This window comes from Solanum stenotomum, chromosome 11, assembly GCF_019186545.1.
Source record: "Solanum stenotomum isolate F172 chromosome 11, ASM1918654v1, whole genome shotgun sequence".
NCBI classification, from domain to species: domain Eukaryota; kingdom Viridiplantae; phylum Streptophyta; class Magnoliopsida; order Solanales; family Solanaceae; genus Solanum; species Solanum stenotomum.
This window is the reverse complement of record NC_064292.1, coordinates 35,307,075-35,333,434: the sequence shown is the minus strand read 5'-3', so window position 1 is coordinate 35,333,434 and position 26,360 is coordinate 35,307,075. Positions and strand designations below refer to the sequence as shown.

The 26,360-nt window shown below is 30.7% G+C and overlaps 1 protein-coding gene and 1 long non-coding RNA gene across 3 annotated transcripts; both read left to right on the top strand.

Moving 5' to 3' along the window:
• Positions 1-12,244: 12,244 nt before the first annotated feature.
• LOC125844759 (uncharacterized) lies at positions 12,245-14,113 on the top strand. Of its 2 annotated transcripts, none has more exons than XM_049524089.1 (5): positions 12,245-12,365; positions 12,662-12,787; positions 12,874-13,121; positions 13,704-13,802; positions 13,884-14,110. In XM_049524089.1, exons 1-5 carry the CDS (start codon positions 12,260-12,262, stop codon positions 13,995-13,997), a joined length of 693 nt encoding a protein of 230 aa, XP_049380046.1. In that variant the 5' UTR covers positions 12,245-12,259; the 3' UTR covers positions 13,998-14,110. The 2 variants fall into 2 exon arrangements, with proteins under 2 accessions (XP_049380046.1, XP_049380047.1); XM_049524090.1 differs by lacking the exon at positions 12,245-12,365 and adding an exon at positions 12,493-12,577 and having other exon boundaries at positions 13,884-14,113.
• Positions 14,114-14,134: 21 nt separating this feature from the next.
• Positions 14,135-16,824, top strand: LOC125844758 (uncharacterized). The gene is made up of 3 exons (XR_007444172.1): positions 14,135-14,215; positions 15,272-15,334; positions 16,799-16,824. It is a non-coding gene; the product is annotated as an uncharacterized LOC125844758 (long non-coding RNA).
• The last annotated feature ends 9,536 nt before the right edge of the window (positions 16,825-26,360 follow it).

Below are 26,360 nucleotides of genomic sequence, written 5' to 3'. Positions count from 1 at the left end.
ATAATATAAAAACATGTTAGTATAAATGATTGAATAGAAAAAATTAAAAGAAAATGATAACATAAAAAGTATTAGAATAACTTCACTTAAATTAAATAAAAAATAACACAATCATAAAAAAATATTAATCACAGTAAAAATCATCAAAGATTACAAATGTAAATAAAAGAAGAACATAAAAAACTTATTCGACCTAAAGAATTTAAGTACAATATATGACAAACAAATCAAATTGAATGAGATGAACTAAAAAAAATTCACAGAAAGACATTATAGATCTAACAATATCATCATTTGCAGAAGATTTCTAATTGCATAAATATTGTTCTTCTTCTTCGTGGACTTTCACGTTGTTATATGCAAGTATATTCAAACTTTTATTTCGGTTAGCCGTCAAATAATCTACCTATTCGCTCCATAAAAAGATGAAGATAAGAAGAATGGAAATAATTCAACAAATAATACTACACATTTGAAGAAGAATAGATCAATTAATTTTGTTAATGACTTTATTTATGTATATATAGGGAATAGAGATAATGGGTAGAGTAGTTTTAGGTAACCACTTTAAATTCAAATTCAAAAAGTAACTACTTTGCCAATTTTAAAAAAATAGTTAAGTGAGTTGGTTACTTATTTTGAAAAAAACACATTTAAAATATTTTTTTATTATTTTTAAAAAAATTAAGTATATCTTCATTTAACAGATTTTTTTAATGTGCGGATAGTTTTGCTATTTATTTATTTAAAATGATTGATGCACGTTTTTTATTTTATTTTTTCTTTTCTACTTTTTTAAGTTATAGAGAATTTTTTTTATTTTTTTTATTTTTAGAAATAATGTTCTTTAAGAGATCTATCAAAATGGCAGTGGTTTTTTTTTCCTTTTTCAATTCACGTAAGTTTTACACTGCTATTAATTTAAATAAGTTTTGTAATGTTAAATAAGTTTTAAAATGTTAATTTAAGAAATACTTTAAGTTTATATTTTCTTTTTTTCAATTGTTATTTATTATTTCAAATATATTTAAAAAAGTTTTCATGAAAACTGATTAGCAATTTAAATACATTGTTATAAACATTATTATAATATTATATTATTATTAATTTTACTACTACGATAATTATTTGTTATTATTGTTACTATTTAAAAATTTACCTTTTAAAAATAGTTGGTTACTCTTTTTTTATTTCTTTTGGTTTAATTTAAGATACATATTTAAAAGATTTTTAAATTATTTTTTAAATTTTAAAATTGTTGAATTTTTGTGGTGCTAACACGTGGCACTTTTTACTTCTCCTATTATATATAGATAGATTAGTATTATTGTTATTATTATAGATTATTATTAATTATTAGTTCAATTATTTTAATCAACATATAGATTATAAGTTGTATTTTCCTTAGAAATATTTATTTTAATTACAAATAACAAAAAAGAAATTGATACAAAACTTCAAAATATTAAATATTATTTAAATGATGAATTTTAAAAGAAACTTATATACGTGGGTTTATAATATGAGGATATCTAATTAGATGTCATTTAGAAATGATAAAATAAAGGAATTAGTTTCAATAATTTAAATTAAGATATTTCAAAGGATAATACTTGGTAGTTCCACAAAATTAGATAATGCTTGATAGTTCCATAAATTAGGCTCAAAAACTAAATTTTAGATGCTGAACTTCCGTGTGATTTTTTATTTTTATTTTTTATATTTTCAAAGTTAAAATTTTTATTTTAAACTTGAAAACCACAAAAATTAGCATTTCTATTTTAAATTTAATTTAAATATTTCTGTTTTTTTTTTTAATATTTGTTGGATATTTCTTAAAATTTAATACATTATTATTATTATTATTAGTTCGATTTTTTTATCAGTAAAGATAGAAACTATAGATTATAGGTTATATTTTATTTAAAAGTTTTTATTTTAAAATTCAAATACGAAAAAAAAAATCTGATATAAACTTAATATATTAAATAATATTTAAATGTTAAATTTTAAAAGAAACATTCATACGTGGGTTTTTTAAATAGATAGTTTTAGTTTAAAAGTTTTTCAATTTGCTTAGAAGTAGGATTGTTATGAGAAGTTTTAAAACTCCCTATTTAGTAGGATAATTACTTCTTTTTTTCAAAATAAAGATTAAAACACCATATTTAGTTGGATGTTTTTTTAAAATTTAATATATTATTATTATTATTATTATTATATGCATTTATTTTGCTATAAATAAGGAGGTTGTGGAAAGATAGTTAAAAATATTTTTCCACAAAAAAAGGAACCATGAACGTTTGAAATTAAAAGTTAATTTAAAAATCATTTAAAAATAAAATAGTAATTTATTATTATGTAATTAATAATAATTTTTAATTAATATAAAAATCTGTTTTTTTGTGGTGCTGACATGTAGGCGCTATCACCTCTCCTATTATATATATATAGATATAGAAATAATAATTTTTAATTAATATAAAAATCTAATTTTTTGTGGTGCTGACACGTAGACGCTATCACTTCTCCTATTATATATATATATATATATATATATATAGATAAGAGATTTAAATAATTTTTTTTTAAAAATAGAGAGAAATAGACAATAAAAAACTTAAAGTCGTATATTTAGGTTATTTTTCCATAATATAATAATACAATAGCGTTCCAAAAAACCGTCTCGCCTGCGTTCTCTTCTTTCAGACGTGAAGAACAGCACTGATACAGCAGACGCATCAATCCAGCAAAACCGAAAAAAAGCTGCGACTCTGACCCGTCAACATCGGCTCCGCAACAATATGCGGCGCTCAGTACTTTTCCGCGTCTTTTCTGCCTCAGTCGTACAGACCCATCAACTCACATCCCTTTTTCCCCCTTTCACGGAGTCACTGGGCTGCACAACGTCCTTTTACTGTAGCCTCGAAAAGAAGCAGGTGGATTCAAATCGTCCAAGCTTTCCCTATAAATTGCCTCATCTCCTCCATGTTTAAGGACAGGTCTCAAGGAGAAAAGTTGGAGACGAGAGGTTTTTAAATTCTAAAAACATGAGTCTAACTATTTTTTAATGGAAAGGACGAAAGATCGAGAGCTTGGTTTTTATTTTGTATCGATTCTCTTCTTGTCCGAGTTAAGCTCAGAGTGGTGTAAAAGTTTCACGGTCAAGCTTATTGTCCTAGTCTCGCTGCTTTGGAGAAGGTAATTTCCTCCCATTTAGCTTCTGCTGTTCTGTTTGTATGTAGTTTCGGCATTATAGCTTAATTTTCCTGTAGTTTTTTTTAAAGTGTGGGTAAATCTTACTTATATTCATGTTGCGATTCTGATCCTAAATTAAGCTTGAAGAAGTTAAAATTATTTTGTTTGTGATTATTATGATTTAGAAATGTTGCTCTAGTAGCCCAAAAATTCTGTTGTTTGTATTTTTAAGCATGTCCATTTTGTGGGCATGGCATCTTTGTCTATGTCACATACATAAGCTTGCATTCTCTTTGTATCGGTTACTGCTCATCACTCATGTTTAAAAAATAATAAGCTTTCATCAATCTCCCTTTGGATTGCTACTTAACTGATGTTTTACTAATGATGATAAGCATGTGTTTCTTTATTTATTTTGTTACTTCGTTTCCCTCATAAATGCTAATCTTATCATTAATTTTTTTCACATGTACTATCGGTCGAGTTTTATGTTTAGATTGGTTTCTCTGTCCCTCTCCCCTTCTTTATTTATTTTTGAATCAACAGTTTAGATGTCCTGTGTCCCTTTTTCATTCCGAATGGTCGAATTGAGTCGTCTCTAAAATTCATGAAGCTTGTTGGTCTGCTATTTTGTTAAGATCTGCCCACATTCATGTGTCGCTACAAAGTTTTCAATCAACTGATGACATAATGAATCTTAGTTTGAAGATGCTTATTGAAATAGCTCTGAATAGTAACCATGTGTTCCAATACTATTATTTCTCATTTTGTCTAAAATTTCTTATTCTTCCTCCTAACTTACCTAGTAGTATTGATATGGCTATTTGTATCTTGAAGCTTGAAACTGTGATGAGCCATACGGTAAGTTTACATAGTTGTTTAAAGTTGCAATGTACAGCGGTTGTGTTTTTCTTTGTCTAGATGCATATGTACTGAAATCCGTAGGTGGTTCTGTTGTTTAGCATAAAGATGAGCAACTCAGTTGAATACATGTTGATGTTTTCTTTCAGTTGTTTGTTTCTTCAAGGACAACAATGTTATACATAGTAAAATTCAAGTGAATATCTAAGTATGATGCCTAAATAGTTGCAAATGTAGCCTTGCCTCAATTTTTTTTCTACTTTAACTTAAATTCAACTTTTGGTTAGCAAATTCAATATTGTGTTTTAGTTAGTAACTTAGTATGGCTGGCTCTTTAACTGGCTGTTTCTTTAAGTTCATGATCCTTGAAATCTCCCTCTTTGTATATGTCAAGTTTTAGCTTCTATGTTTACTCGTTTTAGTTCAATCTCGTCTCTATTTATGCCTAAATTGAATACTTCTATCTGCTCAGTAACTGAAAAGGAAATCCTATACGATTAAATCTAGAACAACTAAGCTACTTGACATGAATATGTTTAGATTCAAAATTGGTATCCCTTCATTCCATCCCCTCCCCGTTTGAAGATCTGAAAAAAAAATATATAAGAGTATGATAAATGTCTCGACGTTATATAGTTAACTAAAATTTAACCCTTCATTTGAGAATCGTGAAAAAAAAATCTGGTTTATACCTATCCTGCATATTGGGGGCTGATTTGGTGATTGTACAAGAACTAATTCAAAGAGTTCTCGATTGACTAGTTTTAATATAGTAGTGTCGTGGATTGATTTTTTTTAGTGATCAGTTAAATGTGATTTCCCCTCGGCCCTTACTTTATGACTTTATAGTTGAGGTAGTACCTTACTGTGCAAAATAATTGAATTGATTAGCTTTCCGGTGGCTCTTCTTCTAACTGTATGCTAAGATAAAAAACAGAGCAAATGANTTTTTTATATATATAAATGATTTATTCGATTTCTTTTTCAATTATTAGTTTTAAATAAGATTTTATTAATTCAACGTTGAAAAATATTATTTTACTCGGGCAATCATTATATGAATTGTTAACATAGTTCTACAAGTAATAAGTTGACAAATTTCAAATAAATATAAGAGTTAGAACCATAGCTTTGATGAAGTTGATAATTTGGTTACCCCACATTTTACTATGGTTGTTGTAATGCTTGAAAATCTAAGAAGAAATGGAAAAAGAATTTACAATTCAATTTGTTCAACACTTTTCGACTATTAATTGATATTTTTGACAGAATATTACTCTAACTTATCAACAATTTAAAGAAGAGAGTGTAAAAGGAGTTAAAAAGAAAATAATGTGAGTATTAGTAGAGAGTGTAAGAAAATAAAATAATATTTTCTTGATTTCTTCTATTTGAATGGGGTTGAAGAAAATAAAATAATAAATTTAAATATATACTTTTTATCATAAATAATTAATGTTTTTCTTTAAAAAATTAACACATAATTATTCTTGGTAAAAAATTGAGGCCCTCTAAAATTGGGGGCCTAAGGCCAATGCCTTATTTTTGTATACTTAGAGCCGGCCCTGAATCTAGAACAACTAAGCTACTTGACAGGAATATGTTTAGATTCAAAATTGGTATCCCTTCATTTCATCCCCTCCCCGTTTGAAGATCTGAAAAAAAAAATATAAGAGTATGATAAACGTCTCGACGTTATATAGTTAACTAAAATGTAACCCTTCATTTTAGTATGAGTGTTCCCCTAGCTCTTCTTGTGATGTTTCTCTCTAGATTTATCAAAGTTTTAGTATACTACACTACAACAAAAAGGCTTATTAAAGACCAAAATATTGTGACAAGTTATAAATATGGTCCCTAAAATATACCTATAAGGATAATATTATTTACTAATCCCTAATTAACTATATTATTTTCTAAAAACAAAATAACTCGTCCCTAAGTCAAAAATTTCAGCGGGAAATTACAAGGGAAGAGCGGGAACAAGAAGTGAACTACTAAAAGGCACAAAAATAATTTCTCTCTCTACAGGAATAACCTAAAACCCCAAAATCCATTGATAAAGGTTCAGATATTTCTGTCTCTCTCTAGCAATCTGCCAAAATCACTAAAGTCTCTTTCATTTTTTTTTCTCTTGCTCTATCAAACACGCACAGAAGTCTACGAAATCTTGAAGCTTGAATGCATTATTGACAGCAAAATCTCCTAAATCATTAAGCTTGAAGGCATTATTGGGAGCACAACTATTTATCTACCACTTGTATCTACATCTAAGGTAATTTTATTCCTCCTAATTCATCTCCCCCTTCTTCTTTTTCTGTAAAATCTTTCATTTTTCTTTCTTGATAATTGAATACTCATTGTTATTGTGTAAGGACGAAAAATGCTAGTTTTGTAGGCAAGGTTGGGGTTTAGGTTCAAAGAGGAGATATTTGAGAGTTTATATAACGATTTTCTCCGTTAGGGTTTCATAATTTTTGCTCTCACGAAATTTTGGTAAGGCTGGCATAGCAATTTTTTTTCTATCAGGTGATTAATTAGTTGAATATTTTTTTCATTAGGGTCTTTAATTTCAGTTCCCAGTTTATATGATTTGATTTTGAATGATTCTTTTTATTGTATTACCATTGTATTCAATTTAAAGTATAATCTGACAGTAAAAAGATTAGACGAGAAAGAAACAAAATTGTTAGTGAGCTTTATTAAAGAATCTGAATTTTTTTTATGTGTCTATGAGTAGCTTGAGGATTAGACGAGAAAGAAACAAAATTGTTAATGAGCTTTGTTAAAGCATTTGAAATATTCAGTAGCATTCTAGTTTAATTCTACTTTCTCTTTTTCAAATTTTTGCAATTTCTTGAACAACATTGACTCGAAACTAGCTGACAATCTTTGCTTTCAACCAATATTGTGAATATCAAGTTATTTTGTGATCTATAGAGTTTTCATGAGTTGAATAGTTGAGTCCAGAATCCTTGAGCAAAATGCACTTTAAGAGAGTTGTTAAGAAGTAGTAGTATTATTAATTACTATGACTGAAATTGATTTCTCTCAACACTCTATTGATTGAAGTTCGTAAAATTTAGTTTGAGTGACTTCTATTCCTACTTACTTTTGATCAATTTAGTGTATTTTTTATTGGATTAAAGTTAAGTTATCCCAAGAACTTCAAAAGTATGTGTGTCATATAATATAATTCATAGTAGTAACCTTTTTTTTGGTGTTTCAAATGTTGTTTGAATTGTTCTTTTCTACTAAAACTATGGCTGCATAATGGTTTCTAAAGTTTCTACTTGTGGTGCATTTTTGAAATCTTAAGCTACTTGGAAATTCATGGTTATTTGTCATTGTTGTTTTGTGGTTCTTGATTTCAATTAGATTCTTAATGTTTACTGAAATTGCTTGGATCCTCATGTAGTTTGATAAAAAAAAATTATTGGAGAAGTGAGTTTAGCTTTGTGAAACATGAAAAAGGTCATTAGTTCATGTGGATGAAAAATTAAACTTTAGATCCATTAAGTTTAACTCGTAGTGCGTAGTGTTCTTAACTATTCTGATTGAGTTGGAATGTTTTTCATATCTTATTGTAGCCTTGAAACATAAATTTATGAATAATATTTTAGCATATTGTCATAAATAGATCTAATATGAAAAAATTTAATAAATCAACAAATCAATATTGTCTCGTCGTTGTTTTTCTTGATGAATCTACACATGTTGTCTTTATTTGAAGTTCACTAGTAGGTTTAGGATTATGCATTTGCTAAGACCTTTGTGTTTTATTATATATAGCAATATATATTCAATTAAAAGAAAAATATGTTATTAGTTCATTTTACATATATATATTTTTTTATCATTATGATGATTTGACATGTTTAATAGAAACTTATGTTCATCTTAGTAAATTTGTTATCCTAAATAATTATTCATCTGACTCTTATATATAATCAAAGGTTATGACACCAAGTAAGCAATGGATGTAACTTGTTGATGATCGACTTAATGAGGCCTACTTTATCGGGGTGGAAAATTTTTTGAATTATGCTTTTCAAAGAACATGAGAAATATATGAAATACGATGTCCGTGTGTCAAATGTTGTAATACCACATTAGGAACACGTGAAACTGTTAGAACACACTTGAACGTATATGAAATAATTAAAAATTATACCTTTTGGTATCATCATGGGGAAGTCTTAGGTGAGCCAAAATCAGAATGTGAAGATAGAGATGATAATGAAGTAGAAAATTGTGAAAATGAGGATGAAATACGAGAAATTTTGAGAGATTTTTATCCTAATCAATATGGGCACATTGCAGATGTTGATTGTAATGATTCACATGAAGAGGAACCAAATGTTGAAGCAAAAAAGTTTTATAGCCTATTGGGAGACTTTGAGAAGCCACTTTATCAAGGTTCAAAAATTTCAAAACTTTCAACTTTGATTAAGTTGCTTCACATAAAAAGTATGGGTCGTTGGAGTAATGAGTCATTTACAATGTTGTTAAAAATGTTAAAAGAGGAGTTGTTGCCAGATGAAGCCGATTTGCCGAATACATATTATGGGGCAAATAAGGTAATTTAGAATCTTGGGCTTTCCTACGAAAGGATTGATGTTTGTAGAAATGATTGCATGTTATATTGGAAGGAGGATAAATTACTCGATTCTTGTAAAATTTGTGGCGATCCAGATGGAAAGTCGATAAATGTAACGAGGAAGCAAAGAACAAAAAGGGTAAAAAGATAACATCAAAGATTTTACGTTATTTTCCATTAAAGCCTAGGCTTCAAAGGTTATTTATGTCTTCCAAGACATCTTCTCTGATGACATGGTATCATGCTGAAAGAGTTGATGATGGAATAATGAGGCATCCAGCTGATTCAATGACATGGAAATCATTTGATGAACTTCATCCTTTATTTGCAGCCTCGCCTCGTAATGTTCGACTTGGCCTTGCGAATGATGATTTTCAACCATTTCGGAATGCAAAAACCTCATATAGCATTTGGCCGGTGGTACTTATTCCTTATAACTTACCACCTTGGTTGTGTATGAAGCAAGAAAACTTTATCATGTCCATGCTTATTCCCCGTCCAGATGGTCCAAGTGATGCAGTTGACATATATCTCCAACCCTTAATAGAAGAATTGAAGGAGTTATGGGATATTGGTATTGAGACCGTTGATGCATCAACCAAGCAGAATTTTAAGCTACATGCTTCTTTGTTATGGACCATCAATGACTTTCCAGCATATGGAAATTTATCTGGATAGAGTACCAAAGGAAAATTGGCATGCCCGTGTTGCAACAAAAATACTTCCTCAATCAGATTGGCCAATTGTAAGAAACAATGTTTTATGGGTCATCGGCGTTATCTTCCTCTTAATCACAAATGGAGGAATGATAAGAAGTCATTTGATGACACAGAAGAGAAAAGGCTCCCACCCAAAAAGTGTTCGGTATTGAGATTCTTCATCAAGTTCATGATCTTGAAGGGTTGCAGTTAACAAAGGAACCAAAGAAAAGAATCAAAATATCACATGATAGTCGAAAAGATAATTGGAACAAGAAGAGTATCTTTTTTGAACCTCCATATTGGGAGTCTCTTTTGTTGCGACATAATTTGAATGTTATGCATATTGAGAAAAATATATGTGATAATATTTTGGGGACAATTATGAATGCCAAAGGAAAGACCAAGGACACTATTAAAACTCAGCTAGATTTGAAAGAAATGAATATAAGGCCGGAGTTGCACCCTATTTAGAAAGGTGAAAAATATGAAGTTCCAACTGCATGTTACACCTTATCTCCACAAGAAAAGCACAATTTCTGCCTATTTTTGAAGAATTTAAAGGTTCTAGATGGATTTTCATCCAATATTTCTCAGTGTGTTAACTTGAAAGATAACAAAATTTCTGGTTTAAAGAGTCATGATTGTCATGTTCTTCTCCAACATCTACTCCCTCTTGCACTAGTGGTATGCTGTCCAAAGAAGTGTGTGAACCACTAATTGAATTGTCTTTATTTTTTAATATGGTTGGAGCTAAGTCATTAAGGATTGATGACTTGGAGCAGGTTGAGGCTCAAATTCCTATAATTCTTTGCAAGTTAGAAAAGATATTTTCTCCTTCATTTTTTGATGTCATGGTGCACTTGCCTATTCACTTAGCTAATGAAGCTATGCTTGGTGGACCTGTCCAGTATCGATGGATGTATCCCATAGAAGGATAGTTATATTTTTTAAAATCTCTCATTGGTAATAGGGCTTGGCCAGAAGGTTGTATTGCAGAGGGTTACATTGCAAATGAATGTATGAATTTATGTTCAAGATAGCTACATACAATTGACACAAAATTTAATAGGCCAAAACGGAACTATGATGGTGATTTGAAAAAATCTGATGGAGGATTATCTCTATTTTGTCAATCTGGAAAAATATTGGGGGCTCCAAAACAGCGTGATCTTGAAGCAAATGAATTAGAGCTAGCACATATATACATACTGAAGAATTGCGATGAAGTTCTACCATTTCTAGAGTATGATTTTTTTCTACATATCATACTTCATTGCCTTGTTTCTTTAGGATTATTTTTTTGTATGACATTTGTGGTTCAATTTAATTTTATAGAAAGTTTGCACAAATTCATGTAGATTCTACTCAACACTTGTCTGATGATGAATGGAACAGACAATTTATTGAATGGTTTCAAGATAAGGTGAGTAATATATACACATCAAATTTAGAAATCTAATATTGAGTTACTCATTTAAAAGTGATTAATTTTATCTTGTTGATAGGTTGCACAATTGCATAAAGAAGATGATAGTCGGATCATGGAAGATCTCCTCGCACTTTCACGTGGTCCTACTAAATATGTATTACATTATAATGGTTACATTGTCAATGGATATAGATTCCATGCAGAAGATTATGATAAAAATTTTAGGACTCAAAATTGTGGTGTGGTTGTCGTTGGTGAAACTGATAAACATAGTGAGAACATTGATTACTATGGAGTTTTAACCGATGTTCTTGAATTGCAATTCACAGGTAGAAGAGTTGTTTTGTTTGAATGCAAATGGTTTGATGCATATGATAAGACAAAAGGAGTGAAAATAGATGAGTATGGCATTGTAAGTGTAAATTGGGAGCGATTTCTGAAAATAAATGAGCCTTTTGTATTAGCTGATCAAGCCTCTCAAGTATTTTTTGCTAATGATAATTCCAATAGAGGTTGGTGTGTAGCGAGAAAGGTACAACCTCGTGATTCCTATGAAATTGTGCAACAAAAGGACAATGAATTTGAAGATTTAGAAAATTCTTCACAAAATAAACAAAAAAGAATGACTGAGGTGAAGTATCTCCTTAAGCTTTAGCATATTCATTATTATACATTTTGATATATGATTTTTGTTAGTACATTATTTTTATAGTGTCTTAATTTTTTTTGGCAAGTATATGATTTTTAGAATGTTTTTCATTTTTCTTGTTAACACATCATCTTTGTTTTTTGGTAGGTTTGATATGAAACCATCAAAGGATGAAAATGAGGTGGCATCTAGGGTGAAAGCTACTACTAAATATGCATATGTGGCATCGGGTGCTGTAGAGAAGGGACGAGGAAGAGGGCTTAAATCTATGTTGTCTTTGGGAGTGTCAAGAACTGATATTCCATTTTCTCCATCTACTGATCATGTTATGCAGTACAATCAATTTATTGAAACGAGTATAATTTTTTTTTATTTGTGTTATTAATTTGTACGAGGAATTTTAATACTAATTTTTTATTGTCGCTTTTCTTATACTAGGTGTGATTGCAAAGGGACGAGGAAAATGTCTTAGATCTATGTCTAATGCTCGAGGAGTGCGAACAATGAACAAAACTACTTGAGTGTTGAGAAAGGGCATATCCCATCTTTTTCATCTACTGAGGAACTTATGCAATACATCAAAACAAATTCATCAAGTATGATTCTACAATTTATTATGTTTTAGAGTTGAATTTAATTTATTGCTAATGTTTATCTGATATGATTTCTTGCACTAGGTACTCAAGGGAAGTTTCAAGGGCTTAAATCTATGTGCGTGCTCAATTGAAGATTCTGAAAATGAGGAGCGATCTTTCAATCAAAATGCTCGTTATGTTAGTCAAAGTATGTCAAGACCTTCTGCTTCTCAAGGATGGCGAACAATGAATAAAAAGTTTTTGGCTTCTGAGAAAGAGCATAAGCAAGCTAATGTTCCAATTTCTCTTTCTACTGATGATGTTCTGAAGTCCACCCCAACATTTGAAACAAGTATGATTTCTTAATTTTTTTTCTTTTTCAAAATTGAATTTAATTTAATTCAAGTACTTTTATTGATACAATTTCTTGCATTAGGTTTTTCTCAAGGATTGAGAACAATGAATAAAAAAAATTGGCTTTTGAGAAAGAGCATATGCAAACTGATGTTGCATTTTCTTTTTCTACTGATAATGATATGGAGTCCACCCCAACATTTGAAATAAGTATGATTTCTTAAATTTTTTTCTTTTTCAGAATTGAATTTAATTTAATTCAAGTAATTTTACTTATATAATTTCTTGCATTAGGTTTCTCTCAAGGATGGAGAACAACAGATAAAACTGCTTTGGCTCATGAGAAAGAGAGTTTGCATTATGATATTCCAATTTCTCCTATTGATCAAGTTAAACAGTCTGCCCAAACAGCTGAAACAAGTATACTTTCATTTCTAATATCTATTTAATCATAAGTTTATTATATGTACAATATTTTCTACCATTTATAAATTATGTAAATGTAGGTTCATGTGCTACTGGAATGGATAAAAAAGTTCGAGGAAGTAACAAGTGCAAAGAAGTTGCATCGCTTGATATTGGACAAATGCTAAAAGTGTCATTTTACAATAATCGAACAGTTGGGAAGAATAGTAATCTATTTTCGAGGCACTTGGAAAAAATAGTTTGTGATTGTAATATATGTCCATTGGGAGTATCATCATGGAAACACATTAAGGAGGAAAAGCTAAATCACATGTGGGTTGTTGTTAAGGTAATTGGATTAAGTATTTCAATTTCTTCTTGGGCTATTCTCTTCTTAATACAATTCTCACTGCATAATTAGTGTGTTCATTCATGTTTCAATTTGATACATTGTAGGATAAATTTGATAGTGATGACATTAATAGTCATTGAGATCATGTTTTGGGATGGATGAAAGAGTTATTGAATAAATGGAGAGGTCAATTGCATGAAAAGTATGTGAAGGGTAAGCCTATCCAAGAGGCTCTTACGAATATGCCTAAGGGGGTAGAAAAGAAGCAATGGGAGTGGTTGGTAAAAGAACATTTTACTTCAAAAGATTTTCATCTTTGACATATTACCTAATTATGTAATTTGTTTCATACTATGATTTAATTTTGATAATTTATTTATAACATTTGAATTTAATGTTGTTACTCAAATATAGGCGAGAAGCAATAGAAACGCAATAAATAGAGCTAAGCTGAAGATGCTTCATCATATTGGTAGCAAGCCAATTAGAGAGATTATTTATCAAAAGGTGTTATCATCAAATCCTTTTCTGTCTTAATATTGATGAACCGTTCTTTGACATGTTTACTTTTATGTAAAGGGCGGAAAAGATGGCAATCCACCAGATTTGACAACTATCTTTTACGAGACTCGCAAGAAGAATAACACACTTGTTGATTCTGAAACAATCAAGAAGCATGTGCGTTTGGTTAATTGAACATGTTCTTAACATTTAGTTATTATGGGATCTGAAAAAAAATCTCCTCTATACACTCTGTAGGCTCAAATTCAAGAATTGGTGGAGTCTGAACCATCACTTTCTAGCATAGAAATTGTTGAGAAATGCTTTGGACCTCAAAGTCGTAGCCATGTATTTGCTTTGGAGGTGGAGTAAAAGCAAGAGATTTGAAAGGTGGGACTTCCTCAAAAGCTGAATTGTTGGCTGAGCTACGTTCAACTCAAAAGGAAAATCAGTCTTTGAAGAATTGCATGTCTAACTTTCAAAATGAGATGAAAGAACCGAAAGAATTGAAAGAATTTTTTTTAGCGCAACACCCTAATTATCAGCCTCCAATTCAAGAGAATGACTATTCAGATCCTTGATTATACCATGTGAGTAAAAACTTACCTGAAACATCAATTTATTGTTCTAGTTCTGTGTAGCAAAGCTATTAATTGCTGGTTGTTTTATCTTAAAATATATTTGCACGTTTCATAAATTTTAGAATGATAAATAGTCTATAAATTTGGATCACTATTGAATAGTCCTAACCTCATTCTAATGGGGAAAATATTGTGAAGAGCTCTGTCAATATCAGATTCTTCTAATTTTTGCTTCTCCAAAGCTAATGAATCTGCCATATCCTGTGGTTTCTGGTGGCTTTTCCTTCTTCCACACAAGTCTTGAATATTAGATTCTTCTAGTTTCTGATTCTGATAACATTTGTAAAAAGATCCAACAGATAATTTCTAGCGGGTTTTCCTTCTTGAGCATCAAAGGTGAAACGGTGGTGACTATTCCAGTAATCTAAATCTTGAGCAGCAAAGTTCTTGCAGCAAGCTGAAGCTTGAAGATGCCCATCTTTGAGCCTCACACTGTCAAAACTATCCCCCTGAAGTCTTTACATAATCCACTGCATATTTTTCTACCATCGTAGGGTCTTCCCCAGCTGTTTCTTGTGCTCTCCCCTATCTTGGATCCCTTACTATGTTCACATTTAGTTCACCTGCATTGTACACTGCTCTTGCTTCTCTCGAAATTTCCTACTTTAAGTACAACATCTTATAATACTAGCTACTTAATGCATTCTTTCGAATATCTGTATTTGCCATACAATTATTTGTTGGATATTTTTACAAATGTTATCGATCAAATACCAAAAGGTAATTTCAATGATCGAGCGATCACACTAAGAAAAATTATTTCTCAAATCAATTTCTCTTGAGTCGTTCAGAGTGGCTTCGAGTAAGGTGTAAGTCCTATGTTTATTAAAAGTTGAATATCTACATTGTCCTAGTTGTATCTTTGAGAGTGAAAATTTAATTGTATACGGTACATGTAGTGGTTTCTCTTTTTGTGAATACATTTAGACTTTCCCTCCTGTTTAGAACATGTACAATGTAATGCTATATTTTTTCAGCACACTAACTCGTGATAAAATTTTACAGAGAAAATGGACTTTTGGCTATTTAAGGATTTTCAAGTGATGATAACAAACTCATTTAGAACATGTAAGCTCTTCTTCCTCTCTTAACTTTAACTTTTTGACTAAGTTTTTTCCTTGTAAATTTTCGTTTGCGATTACAGTTTACTCGTCACAATATAAGTAATTCTTGATGTTTTACTGTACAATCGTCATAGCAACATTAAGCTGACTGGAAACTCAGACTATTTTATGACAATATGTTTCTAACTTGTGTAGTCATCGAGTACCTCATATAATGATATTAGTTAGTATGATGTTAGGAAGAGTTAAGAAATTGAACTTACTATAAGTGTTTGAAAGACGGAGAAGAAAAAAATTAACCAAAGAAATGATATCATGAGTTAACAAGGGTTGTTTCTTCATGTTTCCAGCTTGTTTGGTCTGTACATTTTGGTTAGAATCTGTCTCATTTCTTGTGTCTGCCTCTTGTGGTGGTGTCCCTCCATTTGTGGTGGCCTCATCCCTGTCTTCCATTTGATGCTCCTGCATGTTTAGGTTAGCATAAAATTTTTTATTAGAATTTGTACCTACTTGTCGTGTGCTGCCCTGTTATCCTGTTTTGTGGTGAAGTTGGCTCTGCACTTTGTCTTCCTATTGCTTGTTGTGTTTTCTCTTTTGTGTTTTCCATCCTTCTTCTTGTTGTTGGTCTGCTTGCTCTTGGTTTCTGAAGTTCTTGTTTGTTGGATGATGATCCTCCTCCTTGTCATTTGCCTTGTTCTGTTTATTGGCATCTTCTTTTTGTATCTGCTCACCTTTGTTTTTATTCTTTTTCTCATCCCCCATTTCTCTTTTTTTCCTGAAAGTTGTATAAATATCAGAATTTATAGGGTGAATTTTGACATGTCAGTCTATCTCACTTAGTTCAATTAACCCAACTATTATAAGGAAACATGCTAGCTTATAAACAAACATGCTAGCAAGCTTAATTGTGCAGCATAACACATTTGTTTACTAAGTGATACTCGCATTACAATTAAAATATGAACGACAACTCATTCATTGCTTCTCTTTGGTTGTATCTCTTCTACTTATATAGATAGGTATTAGGCTGGAGAACTCTTTGCACCACTACTTGCTGGAAAATGTACTAGCATAGGTGGTCCTTGCTTGTCATTTTGGACCACATATTGGTCCAAGTATTTAGGTTACCCTTGCTTCTGCGGCATATTGCTCCTTCGTGGTCTTGCGGATTTGTTGCAGATGCCATGGATACCTTTCTCCTTGAGCTTCTTTTATATAATCTTTGATCACGACAATATTGTGTTCAACACTTCCTAAAATAAAATAGCCTCCAAAGTTCCAACTGTTGCAGCAATTAGTGTTGCAGCTGCTACCACTATTTTGTGTACAACAATTTCCCACAAAAAATGGATTGTTGCAGCAATTAGTGTTACAATTGCTGCAGAAATTGTTATTTAACTTAATCACATCTTTCTGTTTATCTTTATATATAGGCCTTTTAAATGAAAGTTTTATTTTATTTTTATAGATTTTGGATGCTGAAATTTGCAAAAAACCGATTAAACAAGATGTAGATTGACCATTTTTTGCTGGAAAGGTGAAGGCAACTTTGGATTATAGTTTAAGGCTAGTATATGATTTTTTTGCTAAGCGTTCATGATCACAATATTGTTACTAGCTTACCTCATTGTTGTATATAGTCAGATGCCTTATACTCACCTTATTTTGTAATTACATTATATATTATATATGAAAGCGACAAGTTTATATTAATTATCGTATTTTCTAGGTGCAAATGCAATGTGATTTAAGGACTAGATTGTAAATCCTTAAAATCCTTTTGAGTAGAATATCTGTAATGGTTGCGAAATGATTTATGGATCACCTTCAAAATGGTCCCGAAATGATTTAGGGTCCAGCTTAAAAGTTTTCGTAAATTAAATTATAGACGAGCTAAAAACTGGTCACAAACTGATTTACAGACCAACTTCAAACTGATCGCAAAATGATTATGGACCAGCATAGAAGTCGTCCCAAAATGATATATGGACTAGTTAGAATCTAGTCGCAAAATGATTTAACGACCATAATTTCAATTACAATATGTGCGAATAGGTACCAGATATATGGTCTCTAAATGTATTTTAGGGACCAACATTATACTAGTCCCGAAAAAGAATCAGCGACCAGCCCGATAATCTCGTCCTTATAGGTCCTTAGTGACTAAGGCTATAAGGACAAGTGCAACTGGTCGCTATTGTCCTTTTTGGACCAGATTCTTACTTATAGCGACCAGTTTTCCCTTCGCTATTGGGCAATTTTCTTGTAGTGCTAATTGCTTAAATGTCGTCAAGAGATTGCCAGGATAGTATCATGTATTAAAAATCACAACCTTGAAGACAAGAACACATTTTTTCTTAGAACTTTTAGATGAGAATGTTTTGGTAGAAATGTTGACTTATTTAGAGTAAAAACGCAACTCTTTGGAGGCTTTTAAATAGGTAGATTTAAGCGATAAAAATCTAGTTTTCAAATGACAGAACATGTTTTATATATGCTGAAAAATTGTCCTCCTAATTCACTCTTTTGAAATATTTAGGCGTCGTGTTTTAAAACATTTGAAGCTAAGGACAAAACGATCCAAGAAATATTTAGATGTTGTTTAAACCTTTGAAGGTAAGGATAGAACGACCATGAGTTGGGGTGGGACACAAATAGCTAGAGTACTTATTTTCTTTAAATTAACCCCTTTTATTAAAAAATGGATTTTATTGTTATCATTATATTTTTTTAAAAACCTAAATATTGTTCAAATATTTTAATTTCTTAATATATTTATTTCAAGTTTTCAGATTTATTAATAGGTTCAACATACAAGGTGCATTTATATATATGTCATGTACATGTATATATTTTATATTTTTAGTTTTCTCTATATATGACCTATTACTTTGCAAAGTATTTCACATTATTTTTCTCATATCTACTATCCATTTCACTTATGTTACTCACCCCTTTTTTTTCTCTCTCATGTTATTTATAAATTTCCACACTTTAATATATTTTATATATATATATATATATATATATATATATATATATATATATATATACCTATCATCATTGTCCCTACATGTAAAAAATAATAATAATTGCTCATATGTTTATTAAATAACATACATGTACATAATATATTTTATAATAAATTTATCTAAGATCACAAATTTCATATAATATTTTAACATTTTAATATCATTATTACTTATTTGTTAATTTTAAGAAACTCCATTTTATGTATTTTTCATTCAAATTATATCACGCATAGCACTATATATTACACCGTATTATCTTCTTTTTTTTTTTGGTTACATCTTAATTCTATATATAAATAGAATGACAAATTTTCGTATCTTTTAAAATCAACATTTATGAGTTTATGTAAGATATATCAATATTTTTCAACATATAAAATTGTCATATATTTTAGTACATTTATTTATTTATTTAGATGTCATACCTTGTGTTTTATCCTTTTTTTCTTAAACTATAAAATTTACTTAACATTGACTTTAAAGCAAATAAATTAATAAATGTCTAATTATTTTTTCCTAGATTGAGCTTTACGTCATCTTCCGTTAGACTCTGAGAGATGCTTAATATTTTCTAATTGAGGAACCAAAATCCTTATTTAAAATGTCATTTGTTTTGCAAATTAAAACAGAGTTTATATTTATATATTTAAAATATAGTTTTCCTAATTTTTTAATTTAAAATTATGTACTTTAAAACAAACAATTTTCAAAATTAGTGATAATCAAATTATGTCGTGAGCTATTTTGGCTTGTTTGAAATATGATGCAACAGTTTGGCGACTCTGTCATATCTTACTTAGATTTTAACTTTAGAAAACTTAATTTAAGGATGATATTTGTATTTACTTGTTTATTTTCAGTTTATTATTTGCTTTATAGAAATGATATATTGTTTTGATGGAAAGATCGCAAGTAAAATTCAAACTTCTGTTCCTTAAATGTTTTAAAACACTACTTGTTACTACTGTTTTTTCTGCATCGTCATTTGAACTTTCTATCGAATTTTTGGTCGTACACACACACTTGTTCATGCAAGGTGTGTCTCACACTCCTTCGAAATTTTCTTTGGATTATTAGTTTCAGAGTTGGTGCCATTAAGATAGTGCACCTTCTTGCAATTATTCAGTCCTACTTTCAATCATCTAGATAAAAATCTTACTCTAGAAATATGTCATGTTGCATAGCATTAGACAAGACAATGTATATTGTCGATGCGTTTAGAAAACTATCCATGTGTCAATGAGTTTTTCCTGTACAACTCGACAACATACATTTTGTGTGAAATTGATATGAATGATCCAAACTAAAACACTTAACGGATTTGGAGCAAATAAATATAATCTTTCTTTTCGATGAACATCAACCAAAACTTGCCAAGTATCCAAATGGTTGCTTCAGCTCCACACATCATACAAAATTGGTGGCGAAACATCCATTAAACACACGGAGCTGAGGTTGGGAGATAAGTGCATGCATTGTTGTCACTTCTAGGTACACGAGACAATAAAATCTTCATTGGCTAATGGAGTTTTGAGACCCAAGCACAACGACCTTTAAATTTTCAAATTTTGAGATCACTCCCACGTTGGAGGAGTTCAGTAGTTTTATTGAACTACCAATTAGAGGAAGGTTGTCGATGATCCCATCAGCCATATGTCCATATGATAGTCTAAGTCTTGTGGTGCTGCAATGTTTTCGTCTTTGAGATATGTTGACGGAGGAAGGTCAAGCTAGACTACATTTTTCAAAGGTTTGGGCTTTTTGAAAGCTATAGAGAACATCGATAAGAGTTTTCATGCACCTGTGGAGAATGAGTACCTTTGAGGCCAAGGGTCTTTGTGATGGCCTTCTTCAGAGCCACGGTCTTCCCGATGAGGTTTCATTTTCGATAACAATATTATCGATGGTTATGAGCCTTTTTGACGATCCCCAAAGATATTCCCTAGTATATATGATTCTCGCTGAGGTATTTTGGTCATTGTCAGCCTGCACAAGAGGGCATAACTTTTTTTTGGAGGATGCAATCTATTGTTATAGATCTGTGCGATAGAACACTTTTATCGTCGTGATCCACATACGAATTACTGCATAGACACTGAGATAGGATTCAAAGCCACGAAGAGCGTCTCATATATTGGGTGGGAGCACCAATAGGAGGGGAAGAGTGGCGCACATTTTTGATCAACCTTACAAGAGAGTCCATCCAATGAAAGTTTTCTTGGATAAAGGGATTGGTATTTGCAAGGACTTGATAAAAAAATTTATCGAGCTGATCGAGTTAGGAGGTGTTCAACCATATGCGCCTGTATGAGTTATGCGGCAATTTGAAGTTGTCCATGACATTCCATTGTGGACAAACTTGGCATTACATGAGGATGCTTTTACCTCAGTCTCACCAGCGCATGTAAAGAATTTGCAATTCGAATGAGAATACATGGTTGAGCTAAACGTGGGAGATGAAAGTTGGTATACGCCAAAATAATATGCTTGACAGACTCATGTGAGCCATATGGCTCGATCAAGTATACAAGGGATCATGAGTTTCGTGGACAATCAGTGGATTGATTGGGTTAGAAAATCATTGCTTCCTCGCATGGAACTCACTACGGTCATGTACAATCAGGTAGTTCCAGGCTCTGTTGATCATTGCTTCCTCGCATGGAACTCACTACGCTCTGTTGATTATGCAAATTCATGTTGATGTTATCATAACCTTCAAGACGCCTAAACCTTTGAAAGAGGTAGTCTAGCTTGACCTTTCCGTTGTCCACATATCTCAACGACGAAAATATATGCAGCTCCAGGAGACTTAGACAATCACCTGGACATATGGCTAATGGGATCATCGGCAACCTTCCTCTAATTGGTAGTTCAATAAAACTACTGAACTCCTCCAATGTGGGAGTCAAAATCTGAGAATTTGAAAGTTACTGTGCTTGAGTCCTAGAACCCCATTAGCTGAGTAATGAAGACTTTGTCACCTTGTGTCCCTAGAAGTAACAATTGTGCTCCCAAGTACCCTCAAATCTCAGTTCCATGTATTTTGTGGATTTTTCGCCACCAATTCTGTAGGATGTGTGTTCACCTGAAAGAAAGGTAAAGGGTGTGCTAAGTTTATTTGCTCAAAATCTGTTAAGTATTTAATTAGTTTGGATCATTCATATCAATTTCACACAAAATGTATGTTGTCGAGTTTTAAAGAAGAACTCATTAACATGTGGATAGTATCCTAAACACAACGACAATACATTATGTTGTCTTGCCTAGAGTGAGATATTTTCCTAGATGATTAAGAGTAAGATTGAGTAATTGTGAGAAGGCGCACTATCTTAATTGCACCAATTTTAAAACTAAATAATCCAAAGAAAATTTCAGAGGAGTGCAGAACACCCCTCACGCGTGTGTTTGTGTACAGCCAACGTCTCGATAGAAAGTGCAAATGACAGTGTGAGGAAAGCAGTAACAAATAGTGTTTTAAAACAAATAAGGAACACAAGTTTGAATTTTACTTGCGACCTTTCAATCAAAGCAATGTATCATTTTGGTAAAGCAAATAATAAGCTGAAAATAAATAAGTAATCACAAAACTTGTTCCTAAATTAAGTTTTCTAAGGTTAAAATCTAAGTTAGTCTCCAATAGAGTCGTCAAGTTGTCGCACCCTATTTTCGAGCTTAGACAAAACAGTTCACAACATAATATGACTGCCACTCTGATTTTGAAAATTGTTTGTTTTAGAGTCGCCACCTAATTTTAAGAAAAATATTAGGAAACTCATTTTTTAATACGTAAATGTAAACTCTGTTTTAATTTGCAAAAACCAGTGAGATTCTAGGTAAGGATTTGGGTTACTCGAGGGGAAGGTATTAAGCTTCTCAGAGCCTATCCGAAGATAGTCCTTAAACTCAATTTAGGAAAAGTAATTAATTTTTTTTTATTTGCTTTAAAAAAGTAAAATAGAAGATATGACATATATATGTCTATAAAATAAATATAATAATAGAATGTTTATCATACAGTAAAAAATAAACAAATAAATGTATGACCGTTTTATATGCTGAAAATATATAGATACCATAATAAACTTATCCTAAAAATATATAGATGTTGAATTTAAGGGATATGAAAATTTATCATTTTATTTATATATAAAATTAAGACGTAAATGAAAATAAAATAAAATGAGATAATAGTTGGTTATAAATATGTAGTAATATGTGTGAAATATTATTAGAATGAAAAAAAATGGAGTTTCCTAAAAATAAAAATAATAATGGTACTAAATGTAAAATATTATAGGTAGAAGTACCTTCCTAGACTATAACCCAAATCTCAGAGGCACACCTTAACTAAACTAAGGTCCTATTACTCCCCTGAACTCATTTTTTTTGTAATTTTGACACTTTTTTGGCTTACGTGGCATCCAAATATATCCCACGCGCCTCAATTGTGTGGAGTCATGGGGTGTGCCGCATAAGCCAAAGGTGTACAATATTATATATAAAATGAGTTCATAGGGTAATATAACCTTAGTTTAGTTAAGGCGTGTCTCTGAGATTTCGGTCATAGTTTGGGGGAGTACTTGTGCCTTCTCCCAATATTATATAAAATTTGTGATCTTAAATATATTTATTATAGAGTATACTATGTACATGTAGGTTGTTTAAAACATATTAACATTTTTTTTATTTACATATAGGGATAAATTGACGATAGATTATATGTAGTAAAATAATATGTATATTAAACTGTAGCAAAATAAAAACAAATAAATAATATTCGTAAAAAAGAAGGTGATATGAGAAAATAATAAAGTATGTATAAAAAATAATGGGTCATGCGTAGAGAAAACTAAAAAATAAAATAAAATATATATACCTTTGTGGGCATGACATATATATATACATACCTTGTATGTTTTTTTTTTTTTTTGAATCTGTTTATGAATCTGAAATTTTGAAATAGCATGTTAAGAGATTAAAATATTTTAGCAACATTTGATTTTGAAAAATAACAATAATGATAATAGCAAATATTTTTTTTCTTCATAAAGAGGTGATGTAAAGAATATAAAATAGGCCTAACTATTGGTGTGTCACCCCAATCATTATTCTTCTACATTTAGTTTTAAAAAGGGTCTAAAAATCACCTAATTATTTCAAAGATAATGAATTAGGACATCTAAACATTGAACTAAATAATGGTAAAGTAATTCCTATTAATGGTCTAAACTTATGTAAACCTAGGCAAGAGATTTTGATTGTCCTAAAGGGAAAGGTTAAGCATCCTTTAAAGAATTACTAAAACAACTATCATCAAACTTAGGATAATGAAGATAACAAAATGAATAAATTTGTATGAGTTATTTTTTTTTTCATAAAGAAAATACGCTAAGGGATAAAGGTCTGAAAAATATTTCAACTTTGGCCGAAATTACTGTTATGATACCAAACTTTATGAATGACCTATTACCCCCTGAACTATTTAATAGTGTATTTTAAAGGTATATATGTGCTCACGTGGACACATTGCTATTTATAATTTTACATTATTTTTTATGTCTACGTGGGCAAATATATATGTTTAAAATACGGTATTAAATAGTCTAGGGGTTAATAGGTTCTCACTAAAGTTTTGTATCGTAACAACAATTTCGGTCAAAGTTAGGGTATTTTTCAGACCCTTATCCCAAAAAAAAAAAATGAAAATGAGTAGCAATAAATATGTATGTGAGAAAAATATTTATTTTTTTTTTGCAAATTTGAACTCAAAATATTTTGTACTTACTTAAAAAAAAATAAGTTAAGCATCCTTTAAGACTAAAAAGTAATAATTCTAACAAAATTTATAACATTTGTTTTGGCCTTTTAAAATATTTTTTTTTTGAAAGTACTATTTTAAAAGTATCTTTGGACCCAAACTATTGCATTATTGAACTCTCAAAGTATGCATTTTAAGTTATTAAACTTAAACTTTAAACACTTAGTTTTTAAAAAAAGATCAGAAAGTTAGGTAAATAACATTTGAAAAACATCACTCAAAGTTAAACCCCTTTTTTTTTTTGAAAAAAAAAAGAGTTATGCTTTATAAATGAGAAAATGTTAACGAATAATCTAATTAGGAAGTATCGTCGCTAAGTTAAATAATTATCAAATGTCTAAAGGGATATGGGTGATCTAAAGATATGAAATTGGCCTAACTAATGAGACTTAACTTATAACTTACATTTTTATTTTTTGTTAATAAAATACAAGGGCCTACTGTCCTAGTTGTTTTTCTTAAAAATAGGTATTTCTAAAGGTAAATATCTTAGCCTTAAATATATTTCTAAAAGGGTAATTATTTTAGCCTTTGAACTAGTTTCAAGTTCATTTGAGAGTCCTAAACGATGAGTTTCCCTTTTCTCAACTAAAAGGCCTAAATGAATATTATTTGAGCCCTTAGAAATTTCATTTGGGGTTATTCTATAAGTTCTATTTTTTCTTGACTTAGACCTAAGTGAAAGGCAAAAATGAATATGAATATGTAAACTTAAGACGTTAATCTATTTTTCAAAAGAAAAAATATATATTTTTTAATCATTTTTTGTTCTAAAAGTGTTGCCAAAGGCTTATAATATAATTTAAATCCGCTAACAAATACTAGTAGCTCACATAAGAATCTTCAAAATAAAAGTCAAGCAATTTAATATATATAAAAAAAAACTTAAGAGTTATGCAGAAATAAGTAAAGGTTAGTCAATATATCCAAACAACATAATTAAGACAACGAAAGAAAGGGTAATAAACATTTGGACTCCTAATTTGTGAGACTCCAAGCATTGCGATGATCCTAATTGTTGTTGGCCTAATATTTTAGACCAATAATGAGTTTCAAAGTAGAAACTCCAGCCCTCCGATTGTAGATGAAACATAAGAAGAGGAAAAGAGATTAGGAACTATTCAAACAACAATATCAAATTCAAAACAGAAGCAACATTTTACATAGCATATATTTTCCTGGAAAGTGTGACAAAGTCAAAATCAAAATTTGAAAAGGATGTTCAAGAGGCTTGTTCTCTATCTATCTTTCTCAAGGCATACACACAAATATTTTAGAAAGTTGTGATGCATAAACGAGGACTAAATATACAAGCTAGACCATGCTTAAAAAAACATCACACTTCAAGTAACTTATTTGAGCTAATATACAATCAGGAACTGTAAGAGTACATATAAAAAAAAACATTGATCAACTTCAAAAGATAAGAATTAACCAATAAAGATATGGTTGACAGAGCTAAAGTCTCCTTCTTTGTCATGGATGCTTCACCAGAACTTCCATTAAGGACAGTTAAGATGGAGAGAATAAGGGAGCTTTTAAAATGAGTCTCAACCCAACACCCTCAAGTCCAACACTCCTATCTGGGCAAAAGATGTTGAAACACGACTGACAATTCTTTTCTTTGTAGCAAATTATTATTTTCTGTTTTAATGAAGTCTGTTATTATGGACCAACCTCGGCCCAACATCAATATCTACACGAATGTCGCGCAACTAGTTATTGGGCCGAGAAGATGCAACATAACTGAAAGGCCTTCACAAAGGTTGATTTGGGTCCAAGGCCCAATTAACAAGTAGCTAAAAAGGATGACGGATGAGGAAGAAGGGTTTATGTAAATTGTTTAGAAAAAAATGTCCAGTTCCCTTGTCCCGTTTCTTTGAGTCTTTGCTTCACATCTCCCTTCTAGTTATCTTCTACCATAGTTTTCTTTGTTAGTTCAATTTTTCGTTGTAACTTCAAGTTTAGTGATTATAATATTTGAATGTTTCTATTGTGAAATTGAAATTGTTACATTGGTGCTTTCATTTTCGTACTCTAATGGCAGTGGTGGGTTTAGATTGATTCACTAGCACGGGTAATCCAAATGACTGGATCTTTCAGGCCGAATGATACTTTGCTTACCTTGGCTTCCCGGAGAATGACTGGCTACCTCTTCCTTTTCTCTATCTTGATGGGGA

Coding starts and splice junctions, on each gene's coding strand:
- LOC125844759 (XM_049524089.1), top strand. CDS start 12,260: ATGAATAAAAAGTTTTTGGCTTCTGAGAAAGAGCATAAGCAAGCTAAT. Junction 12,366..12,661: donor CACCCCAACATTTGAAACAA/GTATGATTTCTT, acceptor TTCTTGCATTAG/GTTTCTCTCAAGGATGGAGA. Junction 12,788..12,873: donor TGCCCAAACAGCTGAAACAA/GTATACTTTCAT, acceptor ATGTAAATGTAG/GTTCATGTGCTACTGGAATG.